The sequence below is a fragment of the Stegostoma tigrinum genome, chromosome 9 (genome assembly GCF_030684315.1).
Source record: "Stegostoma tigrinum isolate sSteTig4 chromosome 9, sSteTig4.hap1, whole genome shotgun sequence".
Lineage (NCBI taxonomy): Eukaryota > Metazoa > Chordata > Chondrichthyes > Orectolobiformes > Stegostomatidae > Stegostoma > Stegostoma tigrinum.
Genome location: NC_081362.1, coordinates 16,746,528 through 16,770,871, shown reverse-complemented (window position 1 = coordinate 16,770,871; position 24,344 = coordinate 16,746,528). Strand labels below are relative to the sequence as shown.

The 24,344-nt window shown below is 39.5% G+C and overlaps 1 protein-coding gene and 1 long non-coding RNA gene across 8 annotated transcripts in view; one reads left to right on the top strand and one right to left on the bottom strand.

Annotated features, from left to right (window-relative positions):
- The window catches only part of LOC125454702 (uncharacterized), a 103,754-nt gene extending 91,906 nt beyond the window's left edge, over positions 1-11,848 (top strand). For both annotated transcript variants that reach the window (XR_009446124.1, XR_007248084.1), the window contains exons 2-3: positions 2,071-2,253; positions 10,646-11,848. This is a non-coding gene — a long non-coding RNA (uncharacterized LOC125454702). The remainder of the gene's footprint in view (positions 1-2,070; positions 2,254-10,645) is intronic.
- rmnd1 (required for meiotic nuclear division 1 homolog) overlaps positions 1-24,344 on the bottom strand; it is an 83,456-nt gene that overhangs the window by 26,121 nt on the left and 32,991 nt on the right. For 5 of the 6 annotated variants that reach the window (XM_048535768.2, XM_048535769.2, XM_048535771.2 and 2 more), the window contains exons 5-10: positions 22,383-22,458; positions 12,282-12,321; positions 11,412-11,512; positions 4,975-5,081; positions 2,125-2,189; positions 644-720 (exon numbers count right to left, since the gene is read on the bottom strand). In XM_048535768.2, coding sequence (XP_048391725.1) covers positions 644-720; positions 2,125-2,189; positions 4,975-5,081; positions 11,412-11,512; positions 12,282-12,321; positions 22,383-22,458 — 466 coding nt within the window. The remainder of the gene's footprint in view (positions 1-643; positions 721-2,124; positions 2,190-4,974; positions 5,082-11,411; positions 11,513-12,281; positions 12,322-22,382; positions 22,459-24,344) is intronic. The other variant, XM_048535770.1, reaches the window with a different exon arrangement.

The window sequence follows — 24,344 nt, the reverse complement described above, 5'->3', positions numbered from 1 at the left end:
TCAATTTGTTTTTGTTTCTGATTTCCAGCATCTATAGTTCTTCGGGTTTTTTTTTAAAAGAGATAATAAGATTCCTTAATCTGAAAAAAAATTCTACTACCTGTATCTGTGTGTGTTTTGGTTCATAGATTATAGGCAGCTATCATACATCATTCTCCCCATTTTGGATTCCCATCATACTTCAAATGTTTAACCTTGCCAAATTTCTGAAAAATGTTCTTTATGATACAGGCTGGTTTGTTGTTATCTCTGCAGGATGCTTAGAAGATTTAATACCTAACCTAATGATTTCTCTTATTAGCTTACTTCCCTGTAGTCTGGTTTGAATGCATGGATCTTAATGGTAATTATCAAAAAGCAACACACAGATAAACTTGCACCTGATGAAATGTGGCCAAGGTAGATTTTATGGGGGAAAGAGAGGACCATGGTGATGGTATAGTCAGCAATGATGGGATAATTAAAATCAAGGATGTTGCAGGAATATGGCCACCAAATGCTTCTTGGTAAATTATGTTATTATCAATACAATGTTAATGTTGTCTTTGTGATCCTTGAGTTCCTACTGCTTTACTTAGAAACAAAGAATTAGATATGGAGCTCACATCTATTAAGTGGTCGATTTTCTGAAGTAAATTTTTACCTCAAGGCAAACAGCTCACCAATTTTCTGCATGACTTCAGAACGTGTAAGTTTCACTTGTTTTCCTGATTTCAGCATCTGAATAAAAAGGCAGAATGCTGTGATGACATGTGAACTTTTGAAGGTATGAATCTGACTATCAGAACTAGTCAAGTTTACAAATACTGTACATACATAGGTTTCAGTAAAAAAGCACAGATTAACATGCTAGCTTGACATGTTGGGTGAAATTGGGCTGTCCTTAACTATACCTAGTTTTATTTAATGGCACTCATTTCTTTTAAATTGACAAAAAGTAATGCTCATATCTGGAGTTCAGAATTAGGTCTCACAAAGCTCAAGAAATTTGGGGCCGAGGCACAATGTCTCTTAAGCCAATGCTTTTCTTTTAATAATAATCCTCATTAATTTGATCTATCATACAATGTAGCACAGGAGATACAGTAGAGATGAGTGACAATCAAACGAGGGGAATGGGCTGTTTCTCATTACTAGAAAACAGCCGGCCTCAAATTAAGGTAGACCTATATTCTTGTCCAGATCTTCACAGAGAAAGATGATTTGCTCTGTGTAATACATAAATGATTTCTAAAAAGTGCATTTAGTATGATTTAAATGGTGAGTGGATTTCTGCTCTATCTTCATGTTGTACGATGTAAGGGTGTCTTGCTCATTCCATGTATCAAAATATTCCCATCTTCCCAACACACATAATTGTGTAGTGAAATTATGTTGGAAGGGGGTTTCTTGCTCAATCCTGGAGGTTGCACCTCTTTTTCCATTTACTTCTTCTTTTTCTGAACTATCCCCTCACCTTCTTTACTTTCTCCCTCATTGTCCTGCATCATAGGGTTGCCAATTCCTGGTCACTCCCAAATTTCTAACAGCTGCAACTACAGCTTCCTGGCTTTGCTGAATAGATTCATGGTCTTCCTGCTGCCCTGACAGAGTCTTTTTGATCTCTTCCATTGTGCAAAGCAAGTTTTTTTTTAAGTTCTTTCATGAAAGCATCACTGGTGAGGTTGGCATGAGTTGCTCATTCCCAACTGCCCTTGGCAAGCGATCTCCTTGAACTGCTACGACCTGGCTATGCCTACAGTGCTGTCTCATTTTGTCCTTATCAGCGTGTATTCATGAAGATCAATTGTAATTGATCTCCATGGTGGAGACTGACCAATTCAGGAATGACCAAGAATCGAGCCTATCCCCTGTATTACATGGCAATGGACTTGTTCACTGAATTACTGAGGAAGCTGTGAAATACTTTGAAGGTGAAGGATAAATTAATAAAACTGGAGTCATATTTAATAAATTCTAGGTAATGCCAACAAATCAAGGTGGAAACCATGGTAGCTAACAGGCTTTCGCATCTATTTCATTTATATTCCAATCATAACCGAACTTTATTTGGTTTATTTTTATTTCAAGATCCAGGTAAGACATGCTTGACGATCTGATGAAGGAAAATGCTACATTACTCACCTCAGGAATGAACTGAATGGACTCAACAAAGTTATCCAATGACACCTCCCAGATAGCAAGTTTTACTGCAATCAAGATAAAATTAGAAACTTTTAAAATCACCAAAGATTTTAATAACTTGGATGAAATGTGAGTTTAAAAAAATTAAAAAGCTACATTGTGCATAGATTTCCTATGTAATAGCTGATGCTGAATTGGACTTTGTCATCCTGTAACATCAATACTATTTCATGTCATAAACAATGCATTTGTAATACTATTAAAACTTTAAAATTGCAAAATGACAATAAGTCAAACTAAATTCGAAAGATATGATAACTTTGGGGTAGTCCCAGAAAACAGTTGGGAAGCTGCCCAACTTTTATTGAGTGACTGACTAGTATCTTTCAGAGAAGGCAACCTTCCCACCCCCCATCAACTTAGCTTGATCTTAAGCCCCACTTTCAGCCTACTAAAAGTGACATCGTTAACAAACTACACAGTTAATACCAGAAAAACGTATTTACATTGCTAAGAGTGAGTGAAAAAGATTAGGATCCAGCTGTTCTGTAAATGAGCTGGAACTTCTCTCTATATAATGTAAAGACTGTGTCATTTTTGTGTTTACTCAATTGTGGGCTGGAAAGATAAAAAGAACTGTTTTAAAAACCAGGAATTTCAAGGATAGCGACATAATCTTGAAAGCATGCACCTGATACTCATTGTAAATATTATATGCGCAACTAATTAAAAACCAAAAGAACTGCGGATGCTGTAAATCAGGAAACAAAGTTGCTGGAAAAGCTCAGCAGGTCTGGCAGCATCAGTGGAGGAGAAAACAAAGTTAACGTTTTGGGTCTGGTGACCCTTCCTCAGAACTGATGGTGGCTGGGAAAACGTTAGTTTATATGCAGAAAATAGGGAGGTGGCTGGGGTGGGAGTAAACGATAGGATAGAGCCCAAAGAGAGAGAAAGATGGTTGGACAGACAAAGCAGTTGCTAACGATCAGGCTGGGAGGGTGAGTAGTTGTTAAAGGGGGCTGTAAGTGACTAACAACAGGGGGTGTGTAGTGGCAGGCTATGTGGTAACAAGGCCTGGTGTTTGGGATGGGGGGCTGGGTCATGGGAGAATTTATGGCCTAAAATTATTGAATTCAGTATTGAGTCCGGAGGGCTGTAGGGTCCCCAAGCGGAAAACGAGGTTTTGTTCCTCCAGCTTGGGTTTCACTGGAACACTGCAGCAAGCCGGAGACAGAGATGTTGGCCAGAGGTAGTGCACTGAAGTGGCAGGCAACAGGTAGTTCAGGGTCTTTTTTGAGAACAGAACATAGATGTTCTGTGAATCGGTCGCCAAGTCCACGCTTCATTTCCCCAATGTAGAGGAGACCACATTGTGAGCAGCGAATGCAGTAGAATAGATTCTTGGAAGTACAGGTGAAGTGTTGCTTCACCTGGAAGGTATGTTTGGGCCCTTGGATTCTGGGGAGGGAGGCCGTACATGTGCAAAATGTGACCATGTACACAACTGTTGGTTTAAGCAGTAGTGGGACAAGATTGCTGGCGTATTGGAGCCGAAGGATCGTGTACAAATGGAGCATTGGTTGGCAACAAGTAGCAAACTATTTCACAATTAATGGCCAGTTACCATTGACAAACATTTTTTGCCTGTCAGTTTTGTGATTGATTGACAGGTACCTGAATAGTTTGGGGCTGTGGACAAGATATAGCAGAGCCATCAGGTCTCCAGTAGCCCATGGACTCTGTTCTCTGCAACAAGCCACTTCAAGCCTGATGAAAACCCATTCAGTCGCTAAATCAGAGACCTTTAATCAGTGAACCAGCCACCCTGTATATCTTGCAAACCAGCAGGGGCACCTGGAAAACTAAAGCCAAAAAAAAGCAATCTTCTGATCAGTCCAAGAATCAATTCAAAAGATCCTGTGAACAAAGACTACTGAAATGCTTTCCCAATTTTCTCTCCATGGATAATATTCTCATTTGTTTTTACCCTTGTCCAAAATGTTTTAAGTGGACTTTTTAAGGGGATTGGAATTTTATTTAGTAGAGTTACACACCGATGATCCGTAACTGTTTACCTACAGCTAGGCTCTAGTTACTTGTAATACATAGTAATTCTTGTTAGTACAGAAGCCTGGTCCATGTTTTCTATCAACCTGGACCTAGAAGCCTGGTAAATTGGTGAATTCTGCATTTGAACAGAACAGAAAAGAATCTCTTACAGTGTGGAAACAGGCCCTTAGGCCCAATAAGTCCACATTGACCCTCAGTGCATCCCATCCTGACCCATCCCCTATAACCAAACTAATCTACACGTCCCTGAACACTACGTGCAATTAAGCATGGCCAATTCACGTGGCATGCGCGTCTTTGGATCGTGGGAGGGAACCGGAGCACCAGGAGAAAATCCACACAGACGGGGAGAACATACAAACCCCACACTGACAGTCACCCCAGGGTGGAACTGAACCCGGGTCCCTGGTGCTATGAGGCAACAGTGCTAACCACTGAGCCATCATGCTTAAACAAAAGCTTTAACTTTTGAGATAACTGAGAGTGTATTGATACTTGATTTCCAGCATTCTACCCTATTCGCAACAACAAAGGAAATCTACCAAAACACACACAATGCAAAATGATTTTAATTTTAATTACACAAAAGAATCTTGGGGGAGAAAATACAAATCATTACACCTGAGGACGATCATTAATATGACGGCTCAATGGTACATCAATTTTAAAAAATGGTTGAATATTGGTGATGCATTGAAAAATGATTATGTACAATAATTGTGAGGATATAATGAGAAAAATGTACAGGATCTGAAGTTCTTTCACATCTTTGAGTCTCACCTGACAGGGAAAGTGCATTTGAAAATGCAAATTTCTCCAAAATAGATTCATCTAGCTCCAGATCAGAGTTCAACAAAATCTGTCCTTTATGCAGCTTTGAATGCCCGCTGTGGAAAACAAAGAAAAATATATATACACTCAATATGATCGCGATAATATTTGGCTTTTTGCTTATTTGAAAATTCTAAGCAATATCATATCACTTGCTCAAATCGATCTTTCCACACATCATTATAAAACTTGAATATAAGTATACAAAATGAACCATTCTTGTATTTTCCCTCCATTAAAATGTGCATTTGGTACACAATAAGTTCTGGAAATGCTCAATAATCATATACATTCCAGTTTTACATGAAGACTTTTGTGGAGTAAACAGTCCAACTGCTCTGTAAGTGGGTCTCCCAGTTCTAATAGGAAACAGCAAGATGAGACAAATAGTCTTGAAAACTTTAACTCACATTACTAACATTTGTTCTCAAATCCACTAGCAAATGACCAAAACAAAGCACATATGTGCACATAATACAATATTCATTAACAGTAACAACAACAACAAAAACAGAAGTTGCTGGAACAGCTCAGCAGGTCTGGCAGCACCTGTGAAGAAGAATTCAGAGTTAGCATTTCGTGTCTGGTCTCCTTCTTCAGAACTGATGGTAGCTGGGAAAACATTGGTTTATATGCAGAAAACAGGGAGGGGGATGGGGTAGGGAGTAAATTATTGGATAGAGCCTGAAGAGAGAGAAGAGCAGTTGGATAGACAAAGGAGTTGATAACGATCTGGCTGGGAATAGTTGTTAATGGCGACTGTTAGAGACTAACAATAAGTAGTGTGTAGTGGCAGGCTAAGTGATAACAAGACCTGGCATGTGTGGTAGGGGGCTGGGATGGGAGAGTTTAGGCCCTAAGATTATTGAAGTCGATATTGAGTCTGGAGGGCTGCTGGGTCCCCAGAAAATGGGTGCTGTTCTTCCAGCTTGCTGAAACACTACAGTAAGCCAGAGACAGAGATGTTGTCCAGGGAACAGGGTGGTGTGTTAAAGTGGCAGGCAACAGGTAGTTCAGGGTCTTTTTTGTCAGCAGAACATAGATGTTCTGTGAAGTGGTTACACAGTCTAAGCGTAGTTCCCCCAATGTTGTGGAGACTACATTGTGAGCAGTGAATGCAGCAGACTAGATTCTGGGAAGTGCGGGTAAATAGGCAGGTGTTGCATGGTCGCTGGTTGCAGAGGAAGGTGCTGTGGGGATGTGGGGAGATGTTGAGGGTGGTGGAAGAGTGGACCAGAGTGTCACAGAGATGTTGAGGAAGGGAAGGGAGGAGTCAGAGATAGACCAGGTGAAAGTGAGGGCAGGGTGGAAATTGGAGGAGTATTCGATGAATTTTTCCAATTCCGGATGAGACAGGGAAGCAGCGCCAATGATAGCATCGATATATCAAAGAAAGAATTGTGGGTGGGGGCTGGAATAGGACTGGGACAAGGAATGTTCCACGTACCCCATGAAGATACAGGCATAACCGGGGCCCAAGGCCACCCCTCAGAAATTGAGGGGCATTAAAAGAGAAGTTGTTGACAGTGCGGACGAGCTTGGCCAAGTGGAGGAAGGTGATGGTGGGTGGGGACGGTTCAGGTCTTTGCTCCAGGAAGAAAGGGATAGCCCAAAGACCCTCCTGGTGGGGAATGGACGTGTAAAGGGATTGCACATCCACGGTAAAGAGGTGGTGGTTGGAACCTGTAAACTGAAAGTTTTGAAACTGGCATAAAGCATTGGAGCAATATTCATTATCTGATCAAGAGGTAATTGAGAGGTGTGGACATTCATGCAGTTACATGAATCACAACCTGTACTGCTGCAGGGACCACAGCTACTGAATGAAGAACAAATAGAAAATGTGCTGTCGAGACATTTCAAAAAAGAGCCAATCTCTTTCCACATTAACTGGAGTTGGGAGATTAATTTCAGAATTGTCTAAAAATTAAACCAGATGACATGTAGTGAACACTTTAGTTGTGAGTTCATCATTATTGTTTTTTGTATAATACTGATCTTTATACTATAAAATACAAATGCTACTTCTCTCAAAACATTTAAGTATCCTTGCTTTATTTCGGCAAATTCTCTGGGGAATATCTGTACTTGGAGAGAGGGAACACTCTCCTATGCTTTCCTTGATTTCACAGATATACATGCTTTTCCTATTTTATGCTTTACTACTCTACAGCAGACTTGCCAGTATTCCCTGAAGCAGGCTTGTCCAATTTTTTTTTGTTTTAGTTCTCCTAAATAGAATGTTGTTCCATTTGTTCCTGCATTTTTAGAAAATCAGCTATATTAATCTTCCTAAATAATCAAAATGAACAGCGGCAGCAAAATGGCTCAGCGGGTAGCACTGCTGTCTCACATCTTCCGGTCACTGTCTGTATGGGGTTTGCACGCTCTCCCCATGTCTGCGTGGGTTTCCTCCGGGTACTCCAGTTTCCTCCCACAGTTCAAAGATGGGCAGGTTAGATTGACTATCCACACTAAATTTCCCATAGTGCCAGGGATGTATAGGTTAGATGTGTTAACCGTGGGGAATGTAGGGTTACAAGGAAAGGGTAAGGAGATCAGACAGGGTAGGATGCTGTTTGGAGGGTCAGTATGGACATTTTGGGCCGAATGGCTTGCTTCCACACTGCAGGGACTCTATAGAACGCGCACAGAATTTAGCATGTTTAGTCCAAGCTTCCACAATGTTCCTTAAACAGCATGTAATGAAGGTGCGTTATGCATTTTAAATCCAAATCACAAAACATAAATGTGGCAGATGCATATAGGTTAGTTCTGTGAAGTAATTTTTTAAAGCAGATCACAAATTTATTTGAAACAGTGACTTGAGTGCATCAATTCCAAGCATATGATTGTAGTCAAGTGCCTGGAAGAACCCCATTAGATGTAATGTGTGTATTGCTGAACTTACAACAGACCAGAAAGCCATTAGATTAGCTTTGAATTTAGAACAGAAGGTTCAAGGTCTCAGTTCAGAAGAACTAGGAGTTCAGTTCAGAAACAAGAACAGCTTCTCCTTGCAGCAGAATCCAGCTGTTGGTCCTGCGGAACCAGTTATCAATACCCAGTTAGGAGCAAATTACTGCAAATACTTGAATCTGAACTGAAAACAAGAAGTGTTAGAGATCACAGTAGGTCAGGCCACATCCATGGACAGACAGCAAGCTAATGTTTCGAGTCTAGATGGCCTTCATCAGATACCTGGGTGTTTTCTGGAGGTTCTGAGCCAGAGGAATTTGGATAAAAATCTTCAAGTTACTATAAGTGAAAATTTAGGTCGCTAGAATTGTGAAAAGTGTATGCCAACAGACTCAAAGTCACAATCCAAAGAGGAGAAGCTGGGAGGGGGGGGGGGGAGCGAAATCTTTGTTTTTCTGTTTGTATTAAGATCTTTCCAATTGTCTCATATGTATGGCTTTCATAACCTCCTGTTTTATGGTTAAAGAACATCAGAAACTTTGCACGAACATGTTTCAGTGACTCACCATCACATTATCCAACTGAAAAAAATCCAAGAATTCTTGTAACATAAAGTTGGAGGAAGGAGTAATTGTTGGAAGGATGAATTGAAATGAGGCAGTTTCTGTACAAAGTGACCGTAATTGAGACTTTATAAAAATGTTTCATTTTTAGGATTATTCCATGGCACAACATCGTGGGCTAAAGGGCCTGTACTGTGCTGTACTTTCTATGTTCTATGTTCTAACTTATCAACTAGAAGGTTGCTTACTTACTTGGGATTAGGCTAGTTTGTCAGTGTTAAAAAATTAAACATCTTCAGTTCCCCTAGGTGCCCCATAGAGGTCTCTTCAAATGAAGACTATTTCAACTTGGACTGCAAATCTATTAGCAGAACAGAAATCTAAATTCAAGGATAGTGACAAAGGAAGTACAAAAAGCAGCAAACCATGTTCCTTGTTCTAAGATGGAAATGGCATCCTGCTGCTCTAGTAGAACAGTCTGCACTTAATTTTGACCCAAGGGAATGAAAGATTGCTCATGGATGGCTACGCCATCTGTATCACTGACTTAATCTGTGCCACCCCGTGGTGCGAAAATCTTGCCCAGTGAATTCAATAAAAATACTGTATTGCTTCAGAAAGGGTTTAACTGTTTGTGTTACTTGGCTTAGTCATAGTAATACACTGTAAAGGCATACTTTTGAGTTTAAGCTGATATTCCTAAGAGTCAGACATGCGTAGAGATAACCTTCAAGATAATTAGTCTATATTCAAAAATGTTGTTTAAAACAGGATTTCGAAATAAAAGTCAGATACAGTTTATTCATAGATCTTGTGCCGTGTTCCACAAGATATTTTGTGCAGGGAGTCATGCATACAACACAAGTCTGGGAATATCCAGCACCGAAATATCATTTTGTAGCTTTCCATTCCTATGTATATAAGAAATCAAGTTAGATATTCACACATTTTCACTAAAACTGAAGCAAGCTGGATTATCTGATGAGCATTAGGATGCCAAAGTCAGGACCAAATGGCAGTTTGGATTCTTCACACTTGACAGTAGAGAGAGCGGCATCAGAGGCTTTCCATCTCTGGTCCAAGAAATGATGATTCAGAAGACTGTGAAACTTGACTAGTGTTGCTGCACCTTGCCAAAGTCCACTACCCACTGGCAGTACTTGCACAGGACACTGTTCCTTTTTGATGTTGAAATTCATTTTTTTCCAAGGACAAGCTTTGAGTGGGTGACTGGGCTGCCATCCCAATGTCATCTGTGAGGAACATATTTCATTGCAGGCTTGTCTATATGTTTCGAGTGGTGATGGGCACTCTGCCTGCTTCAAGGGCAGGATTTTCCAGAGGTTCAGCACCCATTTAGTGTGAACACACCTCTTAAGGACAGGCATCTTTGTGCAAATCTGGACTGCTACTTGGGAAGTACCTAGGGAGAAAATGTTTAGGCAAAAGCACGTAAGTCGATGCTTGTGGCAAAGTTGAGGACACAGTTTTCCCTTATGTAGCAGGAAGATGCTGAAACAGCTGGAGTGAGACAGCAGACAATAGCATGTCTAAGGATGTGGGCTCAATACCACAAGTGAACAGCAACGCCGAGTGATATATTCCTATTGCATTTTCTCTGCTTAAATAATTGCCAATAGTACTTCCTTCCTTTGCTCCACTTGCTTCTCCACTGTACTAATTACAGTCTAATCACACTGCTAGCTACATTTCACAGTACAGCCACTTTCTTATATGCCATCTCCTCATCAGCCTGCTCACATCATGTCTTCCCCCATCTCTCACACAAGACAATGCTGTCTAGTGTATTCTAATAATATTTCTGATAGCCATGCACTAACTCATTGCCACTGGTTCTGCATGAGAATACAACTCTTAGAAACTGGGGTGAATTAGAGCAGAGGAAGGCTCTGCCTTTTTAAAAAAATAGGCTGACACCCAGTTGTAGGAACAAGCGAGGGAAATAACTGCGGTAGGCATATCAATGATTATTGGATGTGGCAAGATTGGAGGCTATGATCAGTGGGGTGCTTGCTTATTGCATGCACTTTTTCTCTATCTTTAAGCAATTATAATACTCCATCATTACCTAGAACTTCCATGCAGTGCTGAACTTTGTTCCTTTTCTCTTTTTCTAGATTCTAAATGCCTGGACTCTGCAGGAAAGAGTGGAAGTAGGACAGCACTCCTGAGAAACATCAGCATTCACTCTATTCCTCCAAAGCACAAGTATAGAAACAGCACCTTATAAGACAGGTCACAAATCAGAGCAGTCATACTAGAATATCCAGCACTTCCACATTTGCTTAAGGGAAATGTTTTGGGATTCTATTATTACAGGACATAGATTTAAACACTCCCCTTTCCTTGCCCTTGTGAAGTTACTGAGCAAATAGCAGCAGATAGGAATGGGCTGCAAGTTCAGTGCCATTATTTCCAGGGCCCTACTATGTTGTCTTTGGTTTTACAGTTTTTAGCTATGCATCAATACCAGCTCATACTTGCTATGGGATGGTTAATATCAAGGTCGAATTGTCTGAACTCTAATGCTCTAGCTATATCTACATTAATTTACATGTTGACTAAATGGTACTAAAGAATTCATAGAGACTGTTTAATACAAGAAACAATTCTGTTCTAGGCTTTTGGGTTTTCACCAAACATTGAAAATACCTTAATCAAGCAAAATATTGTTCATTCTGAAAACCTGAAATGCAAACAGAAAATGCTGGAAATACCAAGTTGGGGCACATTCTACGGAGAGAGAAACAGAAGTAATGTTCCACGTCTGATCTGATGTAAGGACTTAAAACTTGAAATGTTAATTTTGTTTCTCAGATGTTGCCTAATCTGTTAAGTATTTCCAGCATTTTCTGTTTGTATTTAAAACAATACAGCTCTTACTCTGCAATCCGGTAATTAATTTCCTCATTTTCCCAATGAACCAAAGCGATTTCATAAGGTTGGATCTCATGTGGTTCCAAGATTTGCATTACACGTTTCACCTAAAGGCAGAGAATTTGGAGACTGTTTTAAATGACAGACAAGAAATATAATTCATGGATAATAAAATGTGAGGCTGGATGAACACAGCAGGCCAAGCAGCATCTCAGGAGCACAAAAGCTGACGTTTCGGGCCTAGACCCTTCATCAGAATTCATGGTTTGTTTCAGAAGCAAGTTTCGCAAAACATAACTTGCAAGAAAATTAGAAATCAAACTTAATACAAATTCTCATTATTTCAACCTGCGTGATTCAACATTTTTCTTAATGAGCATAACTTTAATGCTGACATTAACCCAATAATTTAATGTCCCCATTAAAGTTAAGCAATAAGTACCTCAAGATCTATTTACAGTTATTACACAAGAAATTCACTGAATCAATTCTTTGTCACTGAATTAATTAATAAATTAATTTATCACTATTTCTTTGTCCTTTTCTGGTACACAGGACAGGGGCAGTTTTAACATTCCAATTTGTTTTGGAAATGTTTGACTAAACATCTAATATTGATTTCATTTACTTAAAAATGGGAAGTTATTCCCATAGTTGGAATTGCAAGATGTTGCAGTAGACAGAAAATCCCATACAATGAGGCTACGTGTCGCCAGAACAAGGAATGTGTGCCACCAGTGGAAAGCAGGTCCATAAACTGACATAAAGAATGTTTCATGCCAACACAGAGTTAGCAGTGGAAACTGGGGTAAACATGCGGTTAAAAACAGCGTAAGTAAATGATACCCTAGATACAGGCAGTGTGATTCAACTTACTGCTTTATCTTCCACATTCCAAAAGACAACAGAGCCCTCCCTGTGTGTGCAAGAAATAAAGATTGTTAGCACTGGAGAAGGTCATGGAGAGGACCATCTGTTATACTTTAACTGCCAGATAATACATCAGATAGAAAAGAGTTTCACAGCCTTAGAAACCCAATGACTGAATCACATATATAAAATGCAAAAAACAAATTAATTTCCCTCAAACCATTAATAAATACTACAAATGATAGGTTTACTACCAAGGGATAGCATTTGGTGAAATAAGTTACATTAGTGAACTGTTTATTGGGCAGAAGGCAGCCATTCAGTCCATCATGTCTGCACGGGTTTTGTGCCATTTTCCCACCCTTACCATGAGACCATACATATTATTTCTATTCAAATAATCAACAAATACTTTCCCGGGTGTCTTGATTGAACCTGCTTCACTACACTTCCAGGAGTGCATTCCAGGCCCAAACTCACTCTATGCAAACTTTTTTTCAAATTACATTTACTTAATTTGCAAATCATTTTAAATCTGTGCCCTCTTGCTCTTGATCCTAATATGGGCAGGAACTGTTTCTTCCCATCTACTGTGTCCAGACCCCTCATGATTTGAATATTTCCATCAAATCTCCTTTTAGCCTTTTCCTCTCCAAGGACAGTCTGCATTTTCCAATCTATCTTCATAATTGAAGATTATCATCCTTGGAACCATTCGCGTAAACATTCCTCTCCAAGGTGTTGATACCTTTCTTGAAGTATACCACCCAGAACTGTACACAATACTCTAGCTTGGGTTTAACTAGTGTCTTATACAAGTTCAACATAGCCATGCATCTCTTATACACTATACCCCTATTGAAAAAGCAGAATATACTCTTTGCTTTGTTAACCCCTTTCTCCACTTGTCCTACCACCCGTACTGAATTATGTACAAGACAACCAAGTCTCTCTTCTTCTGAATACCTTTCAGCGTAGTATTTTGTTTTATGGTTATGTTTAATCTGAACACCGTTGCCAGGTTGATCAACAAGGACACACATTCAGGAATACAGTGCTGTGACCAAATTACATCAGCAGCCCTGTCTGCGCACGTGGCACTTTTATCAGGCACAGGATGAAATGGTGAAGCAGACAGAGGCCAAAGGAGAGCAGGAAGGGGTGAAGACAAGTGGGAGGGCTGACATCGCAGCTAGTCGACATTACAGACTGTGTCTGCGCACGAATGGAAGTTTTTGTGTCACCATAGGTAATTGCTCCTTATTTTATACTGTCCTGCCATTTTATTTCTACTAAAATGTACCACCTCACACTTCTCTGTATTCAACATATCTGCCTACTCCATCAGCTTGTCAATGCTCATCTGAAAATCTACACTGTTCTCCTCGTAGCTTACAACACTTCCATGTTTTAAACTGTCCACAAACTTAAAATTGTCTCTGGCATTTCAGGATATAGATCATTAAATAAATCCAGAAAAGCAGGTCTGAAGGAACTCAACCACAAATCTTCTTCCAGACTGAAAAATATCCATTAACCACTGTGTTTCTGAACACTCAGCCAGTCATATATTCACACTGCTACTGCAGTGGCATTCTATGAGTTATAACTTTTCTCACAAGTCTGTTGCATGGCACTGTATGGAATGTCTTTTAGAAAATGTCAACAGCATTACTCTCAACACCCCTCTCTGTTACCTCTACAAAGTACGCCGGCAAGTTAGTTGATATGATTTTTCTGTATGAAATCTATGGTCACTGTCACTAATCAATACTCATTTGTACATGCAATTATTAGTCTTATCCCAAATTATTGTTTCCATGAGAACAAAGAGCTAGAAACAGGAGCAGGCCATTCAGCTCCTCCAGCATGCTCTGCTATTCGATATGATGATGACTGATCTCATCTTGGCTTCAACTCCACTTTCCTGACCATTCTTCATAATCTTGCACTCACTACTAATTAAAAACCTGTCTATCTGCTATTTAATGTCCCAGCATCCACTGCACTTTGGGGTAATGAATTCCACAGATTTGCAACCCTTCAAAACAAGTAATTTCTCATCTGTTTTATCTGTACATTTGTTTTAGTCTCATCCTTACTCTTAAAACTATGACCTCTAGATTCCATCACGAGAAATATCCTCTGTATGTCTACTTCTTCAATTCCCTTTGGCAGCTTATATTCCTCAATCAGATCTCCTTATTTTTCCAAACTTCACAGATTATAAACTGCTCAATCTCACTTCATAAAACAAAACTCTAAACCTCTGGAATCAATCTTGAGAGCCTCCTCTGAATTACCTCCAATGCATCTACGTCTTTCCTCAAGTAAGAGGAACAAAGTTGTATGCAGAACTCCAGGTATGGTCTCAGTAATGCTTTGTACAAGTACAGTAAGCACTTTGTTACTTTTATACTCCATTCCTTTAGCCATAAATGCCAAAATTCTGTTGGCCTTCCTTACTACTTGCTATACCTTCATACTAGTTTCCTGCGATTCATGCATGACCACACCCAGATCCCTGTGCACTGAATCACTGTGAAGTTTCATTTAGATAATCTGTTATTTTTCCATTACTCTGACCAAAATGGATAAACTCTCACTTATGCACATTAAGCTTCACCAACGAAATTTTGGCTGGTTGACCTAACCTTTCTTACCTATTTTAGAGTCATCTGTAAATCTGGAAATAGTACTTTCTATTCCTGTATCCACATCATTAATACAGTCTGCAAATAGTTGGACCAAGGATCGAACCCTGTGGCACCCAACTAACTATATCCTGACAACCAGAATAAGACCCATTTAGCCTGACTCTCTGCTTTTTGTTGGTTAGTCAATTCATTATCCATGCTAATAAATTACAACAAACAAATGTGATCTTACCTTGTGAATTAACCTTTAGTGCAGCATCTTATCAAAGGCCTTCTGGAAGTCTAGATATACTACACCTACATGATCTCCATTATCCTCCTTGCTTGTTACATCTTTGAAGAACTCTAGCAAATTAGCAAAGATTAACTCTAGCAAAGATATTTACCCTTCATAATGCCATGCTGACTCTGATGGATTATGTTTTGACATTCAAAGTGTCCTGTCATAACTTCCTTAATAATAGATTCTAAGAATTTCTCAATGACACATCATGAAATTACATTGTCTGCATTTCGAAAAAATTCCCAGAATTTGAAATTTTAAACTGACTTCTGTATTCACAGATATTTTTGGAAATAGATTTCAGATTTTGACTGCCCAGAATTTGAAAAAGTGCTCCTTATTTCACTCCTGACAGATCTTGGAACACTTTCATTATGGCCTTGAGTTCTGCATTTCTTCTCCAGATAAAACTGTTTCTTTATAGCTACTCAACCATATTCCTTAAACATATCATATCATAATTAAATCCCTACTTACCCCCTTAAATTTTTTTTATTCACTAGTGGGATGTGGGTATCGCTGGCTGGCAGCATTTATTGCCTGCCCCTAGTTGTTCTTGAGAAGGTGATGGGGAGCTGCCTTCTTGAACTGTTGCAGTCCATGTACTGTAGATAAACCCACAATGCTCTTGGGGAGGGAATTCTAGGGCTTTAACCCAGCAACACTGAAGGAATGGCAATGTATTTTCAACTCAGGACAGCGAGAGGCTTGGAGGGCAATTTGCAGACGGTGATGTTCCCATGTATCTGCTGCCCATATCCTCCTAGATGGAAGTGGTCAACAGTTTGAAAGGCGCAGTCTAGGATCACTGGCAAATTTCTGCAGTGCACCTTGTAGAAATTTTGCACTACTGAAAAAGGACCTCAGTGGTCAAGGGAGAGGCGCTTGCCAAGATGGTGCCACTCAAGTGGGCTGCTTTGTCTTGGACAATGTCAAGCTTCTTGACTGTTGTGGTAGCCTCTGACCTCCTCTTGTACTTACTGTATTTATACAGTGAGTTCAGTTGAGTTTCTGGCCAATTCAGTAATGGCAACATCATTGAATATCAAGGGTTCTTGGCTAGATTGTCTTTTATTGGAAATGGTTATTGCTTGGCATTTGTGTGGCATGAATGTTACTTGCCACTTGTTAGCCGAAACCTAGACACTGTCCAGTTTTGCTGCATTTGAACATTGGCTGCTTCCATATCTGTGGAGTCACAAATGGTGCTGAACATTAGGCTAAAGGCAATCATCCCTACTTCTGCCTTACGGATGGAGGGAAGGTCATTAGTGAAGCAGCTGAAGGATTTTGGACACTACCCTGAGGAACTCCAGCAGAAATGCTTTGGAGCTGAGACAACTGACCTCTAACAACCATAGCCATCTTCCTATGTCCTAGGAATGACTCCAACCTGTGAAGAGTGTACCCCAATTCCAACTGATTTTAGTTTTGCTAGTGCTCCTTGATGCTACGCTTGGGAAGTGCAGCCTGGATTTTAAAGACTGTCACTCTCACCTCACCTCTGGAATTCAGATCTTTTGTTCATGTTTGAACCAAGGCTGTAATGAGGTCAGGAGCTGGGGCAGAACCAAAACTGGGTGACAGTGAGCAGGTTGTTGTTAAGCAGCTGCTACTTGTTAGCATTTTAGATGACATCTTCCATCAGTTTACTGACGATTGAGAGTGGACTGATCGGTCAGTAATTGGCCAGGTTTGGTTTGTCCTGCATTTCATATACTGGACATACCTGGGCAACTTCCCAAATTGTCGGGTGGATGTCAGTGTTGTAGCTGCACTGGAACAGTTTGGCTACAAGTTCTGGAACAAAATTCTGCAGTACTATTGCCATTATGTTGTCAGGAGTCATAGCCTTCACAGTATCCAGTGCCTCCATCTGTCTCTTGCTACCATGTGGAGTAGACAGAATTGACTTAAGAATGGCATGTGATGGAGGCCGAGACAGATCATCCACTCAGCACTTTTGGATGAAAATTGTTGCAAATGCTTCAGCTTTAACTTTTGCATTGATGTACTGGGTTGTTCCATCATTCAGAATTGGGATATTTGCGGAGCTGCCTCCTCCTCTTCCTCCAGTGAGAGGTTTAATTGTGCACCACCATTCCAGACAGAATGTGGCAGGACTGTAATTTAGATCTGATCTGTTGGCTTTGGGATCACTTAGCTTTGCCTATCACTTGCTGCTTATGCTGTTTGGCATGCAAGTAGTCCAGTTTGGTCAGTTCACCAGGTTGACACCTCAGTTTTAGGTATACCAGGTGCTGCTCCTAACATACCTTCCTGGACTCTCTACTGATTCAGGATTGATCCCCTGGCTCAATGGTAACAGCTGAGTGTGGGATATGTTGGGCCGTGAGGTTGCAAATTATATTGCAATAAAATTCTGCTACCTTTGATGGCTCACTGTGCCTCATAGGTACCCAGTGTTAAGGTTGTTAGATATGTTTGAAATCTATTTAGCACAGTAATAATGCTATGCAACACGATGCAGGGCGCTCATAATGTGAACCTAGGACTTCGTCTCCACAAGGACTATGCAGTGATCACTCTTATCAACAGCATCATGGAGAGAATCATCTGCAGCAGGTTGACTGACGAGGATGACGTCAAGTATGTCTTTCCCTCTTGCTGATTCCCTCACTACATGCTGCAGACCCAGTCTAACAGTTATGTCCTTTAGAACCCAATCAACTCAATTATCAGTAGTGCTGAGCCGAACCACTGTTGGTACTGGACATTGAAATCCCCTACCCTGAGTACAGGTTATCTCCTAGGCACCCTCAATGGTTCCTCCAAGTGTTGTTCAACATGGAGGAGTACTGTTTCATTAGTCAAAGGATGTAATCAGTGGGAGGTTTCCATGCCCTTGTTTAACCTGATGCCATGAGACTTCATGGGGTCCAGAGATAATATTGATAACTTCCAGGGCTGTATACCACTGTCCTGCCTATGGGACAACATATCCAGGAATGATGGTGGTGGAGTCTGGAACATTGGAAGGTATGATTCCATGAAGATAACTATGACAGGCTGTTGCTTGACTGGTCTGTGAAACAGCACTCACAATTTTGGCACAAGCGCCAGGTAGATTAGGTTTAGGGCTTTACAAGGACCGCAAGGATGATTTTTCTGTTATTGTTTCCGGTGTCTGGGTCAATGCCAGATGGTCTGCCTAGTTTCATTTCTTTGTGGAGATTTCACAGCGACTGACACAAATGCATGGTTTGCTCGGACATTTCAGATGGCAGATTTCCTTCCCCGAAGGACATTAGTGAACCAGATGTGTTCAATGGAATTTAAATCAGGTTTATGCTACCTGTCTTCATAATTTACATGTTTTGATCCAGCCTTGCAGCCAATATTTCTTTGTAGAGTATGTTTCCCCCCTCAACCCACACAATTTTATAAGCACCTGTGATAGTGTTGTGCTTCATCTTTTCTGCAACCATTTCTACCTCCCATACATTTTGTTCTATGATATCTTTGATTTCCCATTTTTCTAAATCTTTCCTGACTCACCCTCCTGTTCCACTTGCCCTGTTTCGTTTTCAATGGCATAAAACACATCTTCACAAATATTCAGTTCCACAATCACTGGACTTGCAATGTTAACTCTATTTCTCTCTTCAGAGATGCTGCCTAACCAGTTGAGTTTCTTCATTTCATCGAGTTTCTTTTTATATCTTATTACCTTTGTTGAGGTTTGTAACACAAACTGAATGCAGCATACAATATTAGATGGGGCCTGATCAAATTGAACAACCGTAGAATTACTTCCACACTTCTGAACTTTAAATCCCTTGGAGATAAAGCCAACATCCCATTAACCTTTATAATTGCATTTTATACCTGTGTGCTAGGTTTTTTTTGTGATGTTTTTACAAGGATATGCACGGAACCCTTAATTTCCTAGCTTCAGTCTCTATTCATTAAGAGCAAATTCTGATTTGTCTTTCTCAGATCCAAAATAGTAAACCTCACATTTTCTCATATTAAATTCTATTCCTGCATTTTTTTTTATTCATAGCCCCTTTCTAACTTGCTCTACCATCCATATATCCTTTCATGTTAGAAAGGAGGAAATTACAGCTCCTGAGTGTTATGTAGCAAACGGAGACCATAGCTGGAAGCAAAGCAATTTCTCATGAAAAGCATTTTTTATTCAAAATGATGCATATTCCATATAGTACCGAAGCTAGGCTATAGGGATATAATAGTGTGTAATGTCCTACACAAGACCGGAATGTAGAGAGATGTACCAAGGACCAGTGTGTGCAGCAGAGGTAGTTCAATCTGAATTAAAGATTAAAAGGCTAAAAAGAGACTAATAAAACATTTATACATATGCTCCCTCCAAAGATTAAGTGGGCAAGGAGTAGGCAATACAGGCATCAGTTTGAAGAATAAATAAACCCTACAATTCAACTGGCATTCAACTCAGACTGCCCATAATTAGGAGCAAGTCAGCAGGGACCCAAACTGCCAGTACAGATTAACCCCCAAGGTTTAAGTTTAAACAATGATTGGTAAATATATGGGGCATACACCATAAAGCAGATGTGCAGTGTACTATCAATGGATCTCATTTAGAATTGCCTATGCAACAGCTATACAATAAACAGGACACTGTTTTATTGGACTTCTGAGCTCTCTCTCAGAAGCTGCATATACCAAGCAGGTGCACATGTTATTAAATAACCCTTGGAGGCATTTCCCCAAGTGATTGTTCCTAGAAAACAATAAGAGAATGGGTAATCTAGAGTCTTGTATTAACCAGAATTTGTGGTAAGTTGAAGGAAGATGAAAATGAGGAGGGCATTTGACACATTAGCTCTAGAGGCGATCCTGGCATAGATCAGAGTTTCTGCGATGGAGAGAGATCAATGGTTTCATTTAGCCTTTGAAAATTTAGTTGTTCTGCACCGTATCTGCTGTTGCATATAAGAAAAATAGTTATGAATATGTTCTGTCAATTAAGCATTAAAAAAGCCAGAAACACAGAATGCTTTCTTTAAGAATTCTATTTTTTATTAAAGGTCCTAAAATGTGGAGGTTCAAAAAGCCAAATGATCTATTTTCACTTGCAGTTGTCAATTCTCTCTAGACAGTCATGAAAACTGACAGCTCTGCATTGGCAGAAATCAAAGACTTCTCATGAGCTCTCCAGGTAGAACAGATGCAATCCTCCCTGCCAGAGCCACAATATAATGCCAGAAACCAGATTTGTAGTATGGTTAATTAATAAAATAATTAATAGGAAATAAATAAAATGCACATTATTGTTGGTGATTCTCACAGCATACAGGGCCTGCTTACCCAGGCCACAACGCCAAGATACAAAGACTCAGAAATGCCTAAAAACCCTATTTTTGTACACTTTGCTTACACTTTGTTAATAGCCTGTATTCAAATGGAAAGCTCAGAGGCACGCTGGAATGGATCTCAATTTAGAAAGTGCTGTAGCAGAAGCCCACAAAAGTTAATGGTCCAATTTAAAGGTGCACAATTGGGTGGGACTGTGGGTGCATGAAAGAGAACTGGATCAGTCTCAGCCTCTACAGTCAAGGCTAATGACCATTATTAGAAAAACTGAAGATTGCAGGACTACTGTCAGTGGTGAAGGTAACAATGTTGTTAATAATGCATTGACCTTCCATCCATCACTTAATCTGAGAATCACTATTCACAAATTGCTTATGGTATTAGGCTCCTTAATTACTTTAGCAGGCTTCAGTTTACTTGTCTAAGTCAAGTAGTATAAATCTAGTGGGCCTTCTTATGGCACAGTGATAGTGTCCCTACTGCTGGACTGGGAGACCCATGTTCAAGTCCTGCCTGCTCTGGAGATGTGTTAAAAAAAACACTAGATGGGATGAATATGCCCTGATCCAGAAGGTGAGTAAGGTTAAAATTTGGGATTTATATGTCCAATATATAAAAATATGAATGGGAAATTTAGCTAGTGATTAAGATGACAGGTTCTGTTTTAACTCCCAAATTGTTCCACTACCCCGATGTCTTAAATCCATCATGCCATTGTCTTCCCTCTGTAATAATTTAAAGAAATTTTAATTATCAAATAATTGAACACTTGTGATAACAAGATATTGTTATCCAAGTTTCAGAGTGCTTCACTGCTCCAGAAATGTATTAACTCTAGAATTATGATAGAAAACAAATGGTAGCAGAACTGAATAAAAACCAAAAGAACTGTGAATCAGGAACAAAAATGAAATTGCTGGAAAAGCTCAGCAGGTCTAGCAGCATCTGTGACACTAAAAAACAGTTAACGTTTTGGGTCTGGTGACCCTTCCTCACCTGAAACAGTAACTCTGTTTTTTTCCTTCACAGAGGCTGCCAGACCCCGCTGAGTTTTTACAGCAACTTTGTTTTTGTTCTTGATATCAGAACTGAAATTACATATCCATCGGGAAAAAACTGAACAGCTGTGTCTCTCTCCTCTAAATAAGGGAAAGCTGCATGGTGACTGTTAGAAGTTTTTAAGAATATGAAAAGATTTAATAGGTCTCTATTTGGAGTTAGGTGCTTCCAAGCTTAGTTATAACCAAAGTGAGGGACCACTGAGTATAACATAATCTTTAATAAATCCAGTAGGGAATTCAACAGAAACTTTATTACCCAGAAAACTGCTGAGGATGTGGACCTATCTACCACAAGGACTGATTGAGGTAACTGGCAAAGATCCATTTAAGTGATAGAACAATAAATCCATAACACAAAAAAGAAGTATTTAGTGATAGGGATAGGAGGTGGGTGGCAGAATGCTCACAAACACGTTGGTCGTAATGGACTGTTTGTGTTGCAAAAATGTAGTATTATACAAATGAAAAACTGAATGATATTCAAGTGTCTTTTTCTAGGTTTGGCAGTCTTTCTATTCTCACCTAGAGTGTTTAAAATTAGTATGTGCTAAAACCTGTATACGTTAGAATTGTGGAAAGTTAATGGAAAAAATCTTTTTGAGTAAGCTACAAAATTTAGTTGGTCAATTTAACAAAAAAATGAGCTGCATTAGTGTACAAATCATCTCCTTGTATCAGAAAAGTAAGAAAACAAACTAAAGTGCAATTTGTACACCAAAATACACTAGGCGACCACAAATTTTACAGAAAAGATAGTAGGTACAGAGGTATCATGCAAACCAACCTGAATAAGAAAATTAATCCATAATCATTTGGCTTGGCCAGCATGTCAGTTCCAATTACCAAGACATTTGAGGCATCTGGGGAAAAACATTGAGGAAGGAATAAAATAATTTAATACTATAGTAATGGTAAACAGAAAAATGCAAAAGGATTTTTGTTGTACAATCAGATGATACAGTTCAATTTGTAGCATTCTTTATACTAAGTAAAATGTCAGAAAATTAAGCTAAGTCTTCAGTCACTCAGAATGGAAAGTGAATAGCAAGTAGGCTTCACAGAGGTTTTGTAATGCTTGATTTCCAGGATCAATGAACATTCAACTCATCCTCATTATATGAATGTCAATAATTTTTACTTGAATAATTTGATTAAATGGAGAAATGTGCAATCATCATTTACATAAGAGCTAAAAATTGGTGTAGATATGTGCTTATGTGTATGTTATACAAGCTGTAATAAGCTAATAGTGCGTATTGTATTTTAACTGTGTTTGTCTTTATACACAGCAGAATCCCACTGCTCACTTTCTTCTTAGATGAGCAACAATGGGATTTGTTCTGATGCCAGTCATTTCCACCTCAATAAGTATGGCTCAATGTCAAAAGAAGATTGAATCTTGTATCTATCACTTAACCTGAGCTCAGAAATTGAAGACCAAGGTAGGCTAAACAGGAATAAATTATTTGAAGGTAGGCAATGTTAAATTATTCATTGGTGACATTCAGAACGTTTGCTTTTGGAGCCTTAGCTCTTCTAAACAAAATGTAAAATTAGCTTTGAGACTGCCATCAATTTTAAAACCTACACTATGTAATGTTTTTACAACATCCTCTGGTCCATCAATGCTCAACAAGATACCTTCCAGATTTTCATCATTAACAACAGAACAGCTAGTTTGCAATGCTTAGTTATAAATACTGTATTGCCATAATGGTAAAGAAATAGTACTGCAAGGGAACATCCATTTGTGAAACTATCTAAGGTATATGTGTTGAACCCAAAATCCACACTCAATTCTGTAGGAAAGAGAGAAATTCATTTTTCAAAAACCTCTTCAAAATACGTATTCTTTATTTTCTCTTTGACAAACAGCAAAATACTGTGATTTAAAGGACATGCTGCTTGTACTGCTTTAAAAAAAATTAATTCACTTTTGGAAGGAGGTGAAACACCATGGGTTGCCTCTTCCCAAATGCTGCATGATTTATGCCATTCCTCAATTAGTTCTTAAGAAATGGGAGTCTGCTGTCAACACTTCCATCGTGTCAAGAAGTTGTCATACTTGCATGATATTAATTTGAAGGTAGCTTCTGTGCACTGAGTGAGCAGGAACCTTAACTTGTGCAAAACTAAGCACATCACTGTCTGTCATGGCACTCCTGTTGCTGAGTGCTGAAGGGGGTTTTCAGACCTAAGTAAATACCCAGAGTTGACCTTCAGCTTTCCAAAGGTTTGCTTGATGAAAAAGCTCAATGTTGCCTGTAACTTATGAGTGGGGTCCTCCACAGACATCATGAAATGAGTTTGAAAGTCACATTTCTCATTTGCTACAAGCATGTTCCTTGGTTTGGGAATGCGTGGAATGTCGATGAGTGCATTAAAGATGCAATATGATAGCTCAGATATCCAGGATATTGAACTGATGGTATACTGGAAGGATTCAGATGTGAAGCACCAAGTAGTGATCATTTCTTTGCCTCTGCTGAGGTGTGGCTCTAGGTCCAACAGGGAAAGGGTCAACCTGGCGCTTGTCACTATCTGATGCAACAATCTGTCTACCCTGGTATTCTAGAGGTGGAGGTAGCGAGCTGCCTCTTGAACTGTGCAGACCTCTGGTTGTAATGACAAATACAATGCTGTGAGGAAGAGTGTTTCAGGAATTTGACTCAGTGACAATAAAGGAATAGTAATATAGTTCCAAGTCAGTGTGGTGTGAGCTTTGGAGAGGAGCCTGCAGGCGGCG